The sequence below is a fragment of the Microchirus variegatus genome, assembly GCF_963457635.1.
Source record: "Microchirus variegatus genome assembly, chromosome: 5".
Taxonomy (NCBI): domain Eukaryota; kingdom Metazoa; phylum Chordata; class Actinopteri; order Pleuronectiformes; family Soleidae; genus Microchirus; species Microchirus variegatus.
In genome coordinates, this window is record NC_139806.1 from 16,011,906 (window position 1) to 16,024,396 (window position 12,491).

General features: G+C 41.3%; 1 protein-coding gene across 2 annotated transcripts in view; it reads right to left on the reverse strand.

Annotated features, from left to right (window-relative positions):
• The window catches only part of LOC310927679 (glypican-5-like), a 96,687-nt gene extending 92,705 nt beyond the window's left edge, over positions 1–3,982 (reverse strand). For both annotated transcript variants that reach the window (XM_083890049.1, XM_083890050.1), the window contains exon 1: positions 3,528–3,982. In XM_083890049.1, the coding sequence (XP_083746175.1) occupies positions 3,528–3,705 (178 nt within the window). In that variant the 5' untranslated portion in view covers positions 3,706–3,982. The remainder of the gene's footprint in view (positions 1–3,527) is intronic.
• Positions 3,983–12,491: the final 8,509 nt, after the last annotated feature.

Genomic DNA, 12,491 nt, shown 5'->3' on the forward strand with positions numbered 1-12,491 from the left:
TGACCCTGCTTGCCCTGCAATAAAGATAGATGAGATGCATAGATAGAAGATACTTTCTCAATCACTCTAAAATAGTTGCTGATGACTCAGTAAATTTGGGGAATGGCAGTAAAGCAGCAATGATGAAGAAAAAAAAGGTGTCCTCTGGGTGGTATGCATGCAATCAGATAAGCTCAGCTCAATCAGATAGATTTAACCGAGCTGTGAAATGGGCTGATCATATCTGAGGACATTATCCAAGAAGCCAACTGCAGAAGAAGTGAGCCGCTGCAGAGCACTGCAAACAGTCTGCTATCCAAATGATCTATCTCCAGAGGGCTAAATCAGCACCCTGTCGTAATCTCAATATGGAGCATTTGGCTGCGCACCGCAGTAACAAAGTGGTCATAACTCTTCAAAATAATCAAGGGATAAAAGCAGCTTCATGTCACGGATTATCTCAGTGTCCTTAATGCTGGATCTTGCATGGAGATAATGTCACGCTCGTCTAAACTGTGGCCCAGTGAACAAACTTTTAGGGTGTGGAATGCAAAGTGTTCACTATCTGACACAGCTCAAGAAACGCTTCCAAACACACAAATACAAAATATTTTTAAGGGGATGAATCTGGAATTTTCCTGAGGGAATGAATAAAGTATGCGTCTTTATAACTTCATATCTGTCTAGATCCATCTGCCCACCTGCATGTCTATGAGGGGACGGACATTATGAGCTCTTGTTAATCAACACATTATCACTGCTTACTGTACTTCATGTGTTCACGATGTACAGAAAAAGAAAAGTACAGCTCTTTTTTAATGTTATCCTGGGCCACTGGCAGGATGTTACGTTCCCTGCTGACATCCCTCTGGTGTTCAGTGAGAAATCAGTTTACCACACATGAATGAAACGCAGCACTGTATCCTTAATACAAACATCAGGCTCTGAAAAGAGTTGAAGTTTTGCCACTTCAAATTTCGAGACTTGCTTTTGTTGGCATCCGATCTGAAGAGTGAAGCAGAGTAGCGTAAATTTGTGTACACACACATATACACCAAATCTCCCACTTTAACACCCCCTTCCATCGGTTGCTTTGAAGGCAAGAACCAAAACACCCTCTCTAGAACAAGTACAAATAAAAAGCAACATAATATAGAAGCCCAGAATGTCCTGGTGGAGCAACATCAATGTTTGATTAGCTGCGAAGGGAAGCAGAGAAGTGGCGGAGTGAAACCACACAAAATAGCAGTTCACCAAACCTTTTAATCAGACAAAATATTTATATCAATTAACAGTCCAGCAAGAGCCAAAGTCTGTATCTCGAGCATATGAGCAACATTTTCTCAAAGTATTACAGGTATAGAAAGATGGTTTGTCAAAGAAATACAGACTTTTTAGGTTGAAGGCATGGAAACCGAATTATTAAAAGGGAAAGACTATTGCAGCCTCCTTACAGCTGTACATAGTCATGGAGCTTCTGCCAGTGCCTCAATGACAGTAAAAGCTTACCACACAGACCTCACTCCAGACTGCTGACATCCTCAGAACACCAAGAGACCTTGGACTTGGTCTTCTGAACCTAAATCCTACTGGTTGAAATCAAACTGACATCCTCTGTTGCTAGTAGTGACACCCTGCTAAACAAACATATCGAGTGGTTTGATTGCACCTCGAGCTATGTTTCCCACTCCACATTTGCTCTTCTCCTTGTAAAAGTATGCAGACTCAGGCTGGTGATACTTAAGCTGCCACCGACACGCATGTGACACTGCTGCGGTAAGGATTGTGGTCTGTGGTCGCATAGATAGTTTTACATCAAATATCGACTGGTTAAGTATGTGCAAAAAAAGATGCACATATAACATAGACGTTCAGGATTGGAATAAAAGATATCAGTGTCAGTCCACTGAAAAGTCTTGTTTGTAGCGTTTAAACGCACTTTGCTGTATATGTCAATGAAAATATCTCTATACAGAAGGAACATGACTATTAGTTAAAAGCCTAATATGCTTAGAGAATAACGTTCAAGTTAAACTAGCATAGTTGAACCAAAGCCTGAAACCGCTCAAAATGTGTTTTGCCTCCAAAACAGATTTGGCAACAGTGTTGAACCTTATAAAATAAGTTTTCCTCAGTGTGCAAGAAGAAAGCGCATACCACAAATCCTGCAAGGCATTTGAAGCTGCTTTCAAGCATCATTCTGACAAAACTCTGACAAAAGACAGGAAAAATCTGGGAACCATGACAGCAGATGTGCCAAAATAATCTGTAACCCTGCTGTAGGAGCCCGAACGGCAGAAATTCTGTGGCCCACAGTGTACGTGACGAGAGTTCGCCACGCCAAGTATCTAAAAACATGTGGCCAAAAGAGTTGGTGGTGCTGACCTGAGCAAATCAATCAGCAGTTCTGCAAATCAATCACTCCCCTTAATATGGCTGCAATACTGCAGACTCTTTATCCACACGGATTAAACCATATGGGATGAACGCTAGACTTGCACTCGCTCTCTCAGTAGTTTATGAATGTGCTGAGCTGCTGAACGAAATGTGCAAAATAATCGTTTAATCGCTCCAAACAGCCCGCATATGATGAGCAGCTGGGTGGCATGTGAAGCTGCAAATTGTGGAGGGGGAAAAAAAAACAAACAAACTAGAAGCTCTGCTGTTTTTCAACCCGAGAGATGAGACATGGGGTGATGAATCCACTTAAATGTGACACTGGCATTCTAATTTATAGATACATGTTTGTGCGAGCGAAGGAAAACACTCAGGATAATGAAAAATCGGCAATGATGATTCATGGAATTTGCTGCAAAAACTGCTGAACTTGCTCGGAGGTTATATCAGATAATACAGCATTCTATAGAATTTGACATAGAACACCTTATATTATGAATAGGAGCGTCATCATATACAACAATACTTTTATCGTTTATCTACAAGTGAGGATAGTCTAATCCAGGGGTCACCAACCTTTTTGAGACAGAGAGCTACCTTAAGGGTAAAAAATAATATGGAGGGCTACCATATAATATTTTTTTGTTTGTTTACCATTTAAATGATTAATATTATGCATTCAACTGCATACACATTCCTTCCAGTGCTTACTCCTAACGATTACCAGTTTTTATAAACAATATCAAAGATATTTTACTGACAGATCATACGGATACATGCAAGTGAGGTGCAGTGAAGTGAGCCTGCGGGCACCGTATTGGCTGCCCGCGGGCTACCAGGTGCCCGCGGGCACCACGTTGGTGACCCCTGGTCTAATCTCTTACTGTTGTCATTTAAATGAACGTACATGTATTCTACTTCTGCTCCTACAGAGAAATCACTCACAGTGTACTGATCTACAAGTGATTTTCACACAGATTCATTCAAGTCAAGAAACAAAGAGAAAGTTTATTTGACATTATGCCTCGCACGTTTGCAAATGTCTTTCCTGGAATGACACTGATCAAAAACAGAAGAGCGTGCGCTTGGCTTCTGCAGAAAGTCGCACGTGTGTGGTGGTGCGCGTCTTCAGCCAAACCCACGGGGCTCACCTGTGTCAGGTGTCTCCGGTACGCGGTGCAGCGGGCCGACCTGCCGCAGCTGGAAAGCGGTCCTCACTTCATGACAGCTGTGCGACTCCACGTCGATCACCCGCACCGCAAACACGACCGCGGAGAAAATCCAAAAGCATCCGCAAGAGTTCACGCGTGGGCATATTCCTCGGGACATTGCCGCATCTCACACCAGGTGTCCGCGTGGATAGAGCCGAGATACTGTAGCCTGGCTGCAAAGTGCGTGACAGTGTTGAGCGGAGACGGTGCGGGAGTACAGTGAAGCGACGATGAGCTTTAACATCTGACAAACGTTTCCGTCTGATTCTCACATTATTGGTTGGGATGAGTGTCAGCGTCTCACTGTAGGCGAGAGAACTGGAGTCTTCTCTTGGACAACTGAGGAGCAGTGTGGACTGAAGCCAGTCTGTCCCGCGCTCAACACTTTGCAGTGTTCGACTGTCTTCATGCCTGTTTCCAAAAGTCCTGCGCACACTCCCCTCCCTCTCTGTTGACTTCAGCTCAACGTCCCAACTACAAATCACTAATGCATCATCATCATCATCATCATCATCATCCCAACAGGGACATTCAGCATCTTCAGTGTCTTTACTACATACAACAAAACTATTTCTCATTGTTATATTTTAAACTTTTAACTTAAAGTAATCTTTAATTTAAAACTTCTGCTTTATTTATATCCCTACTTGACTTTCTCCCACTGTAAATACACTCATATATTTATAATAGACCAGATCTCTGCACATTTTCGATATTTACTTTTACGTCACTCATTTCCTAATGTATTGTTCTTTGTTGTCCTTGTTCTTTTGAGTTGAATGTTTGTGCAAAGAAAAAACAGAGTCAAATTCCTTGTATGTGTCCTCAAAATAATAAAAGAATGTGCTTAGGTATTTTAGTGCAAACATACTAACACTAAAATGAAGATTCCCTGCTGATTTGACATTTGTACATTTAGTGTATTTCTTAGTTTACCATTTACCATTAACATTTATTTATTTATTTATGTATTATTTACATAAGTCTACCTCTGGTGTTTCCTCATTTGCCAGATCATGTATGATCAATCGTTTCTGGGTGAGTATTTATGCCAAGCTCCTTCTTTGTTGCATTACATGTATGTATGTATATATATATATATATTTTTTTTTTTTTAAATAAGCCAAAATTGCTCCTGCCACTTACACTTCACTTTTAACACAAACTTGAATGGACAAAGTTTAGTTTTGTCATAACCTGTTTCTTGACTTTAAAATATCTAATATAATGTATATATATGCACAGCAGCATGCAGACACAAAATGCTGATCAGAGAGACCACAAGTGTTGTTCAATAAATGTTTGTTTCCATTAACCAATTCTGTATATCATGAGTTACTATTCAACTGTTCTATTCTATAAGATGGAAGGAGGAATAAGTACAAATTGGCCAAATATATTAGCCAAACACGGGATATATATAGCTGCAACGTTTTCCCATGTTTCCATAGGCTATTTCAAATTAATTTGTTCAGATCCTACATATAATGTTCTAATACAAGTCAAATTTCATTAAATCTAAACCTCATCATTTTTAAATTAAGGCAAATATTCCACAATGCTCTACTAATATTAAAAACGAGGGCACTCTTTTGTCAGCTATTATCTAGTAGTAATTTAGTACAAGTCAATTTAATTTTCAAAATGGACTCAGGACTCAAAGATTCAGAAGATGTAATTATGTTCATCGCCACAAGAGACTATGAAATATGACTTTCTACTGCAAGCATTGAGAGCCTTTATACACTTTATTTTGTTAAATACTGCCCCCTTCTGGCCATATAGTATAGTGCAGTGATGAACTCCATCAGATTTTAAAAGGTCTTGTTGGCAATCTACAATACAATATATAAAATAAGTTATCTAGTGGGACATGGTGAAGTTTATTGTTTGGTGTTCTTGGTTTACAGGTCAGCCTCTGCTTTCCACTCCTTGGATGAGAAATGTACTGAAATCTTTGTCATCACTAATAACAGCATTGTCTTATTCACACATGAAATACACTAACCTTTCACCAGACCCTACATGAACTGTTTTAAGAAAGAGAAAAAGCACTGTATGAAGATCAGGTCTGCGCAATGACGATTTGATCCACTGGAACAACTTTTAGAAACCCATGACATTACATCCTGATCAAATGACAATCCACAGACTTGCAGACTGGACTCTGGGTTTGTAAGTGCTGAGCTAAAAGTGTCACTGTCATCGGTCATCATAACACACAAATAACTACAGCTGCAATACAATCAGAACCCACATGAAAGCTAGTACAACAGTGCATGGTGCCTCCAGTGCCTCCTCGGGTTTGTTCCCATGAGGGCAACTATGTAGGACCAGAGCTGGTAATTCTGTTATTTTCAGTAGGGGAACACATCCATATGACAGTTAAGAGGACCTGTGACTGTCCAATTTCACTCATGGGATAAGAACATGCATTATTCTGTCCAGTATATCAGTGTTTATCTTTCCAGCAGGACTAATCAGCTTAATATTTATGCTTATCAAGCATATCAATGTTGATGCCAAAATGTTTTAAAATACAAAGTTTCAACACATGTCATTGGGAGAAATCTTGTTGGATAGCATTTGAAAAACTTCCACAATTTTAAATTAGACAAAATAAAATGGTTTGTCACTTACTTGGTATTGGCATCCTCTCCTAAAAGCATTCAGCATTTTGCTTCAGTCGCATTAAATCATGTCAGAATCCCACTGCAACTGCGGGCAGAATTAAATGTGGTACAGTAAAATAAAGTCACCTTGTTGTGTTTGCTTACAAAGTTTGTGATTGGTCATTTATTTATTTTCCTGAAGTTGAACAACAAGTTCAGACTATGACAAACAGCGGACTACTCCGCTTACCCATCTTTTTCCCCGAGTGTATCAAGTAACTACGGTGGCCCTCACATCCCCTAAATGATGTCATTCCTTCTACTTTTAAAAATGAACTGCACACTCTGACTGGTTTGTCCATTTGGGCTGCTATAGAAACATGGCAAAAAAAAATAACTCTGAAAAGCTTGCTCTTAGCCTACCACAAGTTTTTTTATTATTATTTTACAGAGATTAAACACAAACAAAAATAATAATTCTTAGTAGTATATTAATTTATGCAAATAAATCCGACCTAATTTTACACAATGTAACCTTTGTTAACTTATTTTTATGAATGAACACACAACTTCTTCAGGTGTTTACATACTACGAAAGTCAGCTAACTTAGCATTTTAGCATGTACCTGTTTTCCTCCTTAACCGGGCAGTGATCATGTCTCCTCTCATAAAAAGTTTCATGATATGACGAGCGTAAAACCCCAAGCAAGAGCCAGTCTTGGACAAAATAAAATACTAATAATCAACGTGTTAATTACCACGAAATGTCGTAGACAGGTAAAGGCTAACAGAGGTTAAAAGTCATCATGGCTACTAGCTTCCTAGCTAGCTAACCCGAGTTACAGGTGTTGCCAGTTAACCTTGTTAAAAATCCGGAAATAAACGAGGCAATCAGCGATGGCACGCCATTCACACAACACACAGAGCCACTAAAAAAATACTTCACTCCCGTAGGCTGAAGTGATGACGGGTGTGGGATACATATCATACAAATTGTGTAATTGTGTAAAAAAACTAAACAAACAAAAAAGTTGAAACTAAGTTCATCTCTAGGTTATTTTATGTTTATCATTTTTAATATACATGGACTACATGACTACAAAACTGAAAATAACAATAATATTAAAAAATATGAACGTATTTCTTTGATTCCCCCACAAAAACAGCAGAGGGCGCCAGACATTCTAGTATTCATAGCTGTCATTTATTTTCACAGCTCCCAGTGCTCATTTATGCATACTTTATGAGTTTTTACAGTAAGCAGAATTACAGATAGTTTCAGAAAAAAATCAGTAGAACATTTTTGTAATTTTATTCTGCCGTTTTTTTCTCTAGATGAATCCTCTAGATTAATCAATTTAAAGGTTAAATATGAATCATTAAAAAAAATACTGTATCCCATTTTTGTGGTAAGCAGTCACCCTTACATCATAACATAAAACATATGCATAACTCATGCAGGCTCTCTACATTTAACCATATTAAACATTCTTGAGCATAACTGTGGTGCCTCTGTTGCCAATTAAGCTCATCCATCCTTTTTACAAGGACTGCAGAAGGATGAAGTAGCTGCAGTTGTGGTTGCGGGGGTCCTTCGCAGTTCTATATCCTCATGCTGTGTTGAGGTTCAGTTAGTTTACAGTCTGTGGAGGCTTTAGCCTGGCCTTCTAAACTGGGGATTTATGGGATTTACAGAAGGTTAAACCCCCACGATTGGAGCCCTCAATAGCCTGTTTGAGAGATTTTGCTCCTCAGTCTCCTATTTTCACCTCTCTGTCTTGGTGGAACAGCGTGAAGTGTGGAGGGTGGTCATTAAAGACGTGCCTCAGCTTGACAACTCCAGTGGGAGGAACTGGTGATAAATGAGTCTTGAGGAGCTTGATTAAATCAAACATTACCTCACACTGTGCAGCTCTGAGGAAACAAGTGGTTAAGTTTTTAGTTTAGTTTTAAGTAAGCTTGCGTTTTACAAATGGGGTTGATCTTGTGCACTGAGGAGAAAATGGTTTCTTACATTTTGTACATGAAACATTGAGTGGTCAGTCTGAACGTCGGCACATTGTTGGTCAGAGGAAGAACCGTATGCTTCTTTTCCCTCTGCTGATGTGAGGAGTGGAAGTAAGCCATGCTGCATCTTTAATGCAGTCTGACATCTTCAGTGTCACTGTCCCAGTATCAGCTCTGCCAGTGCCTTCTTCATCCTGACCTGAATGGAACTCACGGGGAGAACAGAAAGTACCACTGAGCTTCGCCAGAATGGGAATGTCACTCCACACTCGAATTAGAAGCAGAGACCTTTTATAGTAGCACCGTGTTCCGCCATTGCTTATTATAATTACTTTGTTTCCTCACTGGAATTTAATTGATTGGTATAATGGTTTTTATAGACTCTTCATTAGCCTGTTACAGCAGTGGATCAATACAACAACATGCATGATTGAACCATCTACCAGTCATCTGCTTCAGGGCACATTGGTCTGTAGAACACAGACATTAATGTCACAAGGTTCAGCTGCATACTTGAACTGGCAAGGTTATGTTAACCTGCAAGTAATCAGAAAGACTGATTGGCTTACTGCATGTTATTGGACTTAGGGATCATAATTGAAATGTTGTCTTGAAAGTGAATAGATCAGATTTATTGTTATCATCCTCAAATACACAATCTTTTTTAAACTTTACACCACATTTCTAGTCTTTTTAATTCATTTTGATAAACATATAACAGCAAAAATAGTTTTCAAATACAGTAAAGCATGTTTTGGCTAATGTAGTCATGTAGTTTGGATGCCTCCCTATCTGTGTGCAGCACCAACGTTGCAGCCATTGTGTCTGACTTCATCTCCCACTCTGTCCCTGAGGGAGTGTCCTCCACTGTTCACAAAACAAAGCACTGTTGCTTATAGGTGGAATATTTTTGTTCAGTCTAATTGACCTTTGAGCACCCTCACTGTCTGTGTTCATTGACCTCAGATGGGATCTAAACACTTTCTTTGAGATTGCACACATGGACTTTGCACCGAGGTCAGAGTGGGGTCTTTGTGTACATGTGTGTGTGTTTATGTGAGCATGTGCTGAATTGGTCTGGACAGAGTGACTTGCTTTGTGCGTGACCAGTCTAGCACATCCCTCACAATGGGCAGAAAAAGGGGGGGGCGACTATACCTTTTGACCGAGCATTTATCTCAGTGAGATCATAGCACTTTGTTGTTTGTGACTTGTGACATGTTGTGATGAGAACAGTGTTTGAAATATGTGTACAGAAACACTGTTTGATGCCACACTTTTTTACCTTTCCTTTCCTTTTTTGATAATCAGATGCAGTCCTGCACTAAGCTTCATCCCATGCATCCTGAACTCACTGGTGTGTTTCTCATTTTGGCTCCCCCTCCCTTTGGTTGAGATTTAACAACCCTGTGATCCTGTTCTTTTCTGTAAAACTGACCACCACATATTTGTGAAACCTAATTTTAGCGCCTCCGACTCCAGCGAGCGATTCCCACTCCACCGGCAAAGTGCGAGACGGATGGAGGGAGGGAGGGGGAAAGTGAGGGGGGTTAAGAGAAATGGAGGGAAGGGTTGATGAAAACAACAGATCTCTGCTCCCTAATCCTTTTGTGTCGACAGTGTTAATCCAACCTAGCAAACCCAGTCCCATCACCCCACCCGCACTGCTCATCCTACCTCAACCTCTGCTTCTACACCACATACCAGGCAGTCCCATCGCATAAACAACTGACAGTACGACTGAAACCAATACTCGCTCCCCAGACAGTCAAGCAGGATTACACAAGAGCCACGGTAGCCTCCTGACATACTTGCAACTCAGATTCAACTCTGTCCTTGCTTTCATCCTTTTCCATTTGTGTGACCACTGGGAGCAAGTCTGGCTTTGTTTGCCTATGCAAACATATTTTAATCTTGCATCAGCGTTGTGTGTATTGCAAATTGCACAGCGCTGTTTTCCCTTTTTATGTAGTTGGCTTTCATGCTTTTCATGCACCTCTTTGTATTGTTGTGCATTGTTTTGCCTACTGTACATGTAATGAATGCACTTGAGAGACACATGGTGTTTTCACTGCAAGTGTTTTTATGTCATGGTCTTGTTTACGAGCTGTGAGAGAGAGGAGAGGAGGGGGGTGCAGACAGGGGGAGCACTGTGGTTGCTGGGGGAAGAGAGGAGGAAGCGTCTGATGAGGTCACACCCTGGCAACCCAGTGACTCCTCCCACTCACCCCCCCCCATCACTCTACTTGGCCTCTCTGAGTGTGCTCACCCACTCATCCCCCACCCCACCTTCACCCTCTGACAGAGTGAGCTCTCCGTGGTGCTGAAAGAAGAAAAACACATTCATGCTCCGGTTAGAGTGCAGCCCGGGAGTCGGAGGCTCACAAGACACGAAATGAGATATGAAATGATTAATTGGAGAAACAGGCTGGGAATTGAGTATATATTAGGTTGAGTTAAGAAGCACTCAGTGGCAGAAAATCGCATTCAGGATAAGGAAAGAGGGAGAGGGAGAGAGAATGACGCTGTAGTGGAAGGAGGCTACAGTAGGCAGTGGGCGTGTTCTTGTTGTGGTGATCTGCAGTTGGGAAGCCCGGTGTCATCTGATAAAGCTCAACCTGACTATACCAACCTGTGTGACTGAGCAGGACAGAGGAAGCTGGCTGGGAATGCCATCCCTGGAAATATGCACCACTCTGCTTCAGAGCATTGCAAATGAGGATTCCTTTCACTTGTGAGACAATCTGTGCATCTGGACATATGACAGCAGGGGGAAAGACATTCTGTAGGGGAAACATTAGAGAGACTCTGAGTGTTTGGACTACAACTGCAGGAGCAGTTTAATGTGAGGGGGTGTTAGTGTGTTTTTGTGTCGTGATTGCAGTGGCAGTAGCAGGTGTGGGCTGTTGCTATGCTGCATCTTTCTGCCATCTCTAGAATGTGCAGATGTGTGGAACAGTGAAGCTGGCATCTGGCTTGGACTTTGACCACATCTGGACTGGAGGGGCTGCATCTCCCTTTTCTAGCCAAGGGAGGAGGCATTGGGCTGCACACCCGATGGCCCAGCACCCATCAGGCACCAGAATAATACTGGGTCACAGAGACTCCTTTTAGCAAGCCAATCAGTTGAACCATACAATGGATGGAAGTCTACGTGGATTTAAGTGGAATTGTGCACTGGTGCTCCAGCATAGGTCAGAGTTCTCTTGCGTGCACTGGACTCATCACTGGGACACAGCATACACATTGGTTCACAAACCTGCAGGGACACAGCCCCATTGTAAGTATGCATCATCACACTTACTCATACACAACAACTCATGACCCACAGACAGGCAAATATTTTTTTTTTTTACCATACACATCCTAATGTATGCTGAAATATTCTTTACTCAAGTTTCCATAAATATTATAAAGCAAAGCTGCCAAATGTGTCTGTGTTTACAGGTCAACCTGTACTTGGTCCACTGTACTGCACTAATGCTTGTGTGTGCATGAATATGCGTGCATGCATTGCGCCCATCTGTGCTGCCAACAGACTGTCAGCGTTGCAATCTTTTTGACTTTGTGTCTCTGCAATATTCATGCTGCCATTGTCCCGTGACATGGTTACAGAAATACCATGTCACCTTCATTTACTTAAAAAGCAAAGTGCAACCTTTGTGTCCCAACTGTTGCAGCAAATGTCAACTGTGGCCTAGGACAAGAGATGAGAATAGAGGAGGGAAAATGTGTAAAGTTTTATAGAGTTAAATAAATAACAGTGACATTGTACAGCAACGAGTTATTGGAGGACAATCCATTGTGAAAGGCTTGGTTGGTAAAAACAGTGTGATAAGCATGCTGCATCCAGTGCAGAGAGCTGCTGCAGGCTTACAGGGATTAGGCAGGCAAGATTAATTCAGCTCAAACACTATTTGAACTGTGCATTCCCTTTGCTGTGCCCTTAACACATCTAACTGGTGCACCTTGTTCCTCTGAAGAAGCCAAGATTTATCTGCTTCTTACAGCCTCACATCTCTGAGATGATAAGTCCCGATAAGCAGAGGGGGGAAACCTCTTCACAACTTGACACCAGGGTTCTGTGTCCTGATTTGAGCTCTACTACAAGATGGTGGCACTGTGTTTTGGCTCTCATCGATTGTAAAAAAAACAAAGCTTAGCGAGTTTTAAGGTTGCGTCATCAGGAGTGGAACTGGCAGATTAACCGAATGACCTAGGATCCCTGCTGCACTTATTTGTAGACAGACAGTAAGGTAGAGGGATGCTGAGGATGGCCAGACAA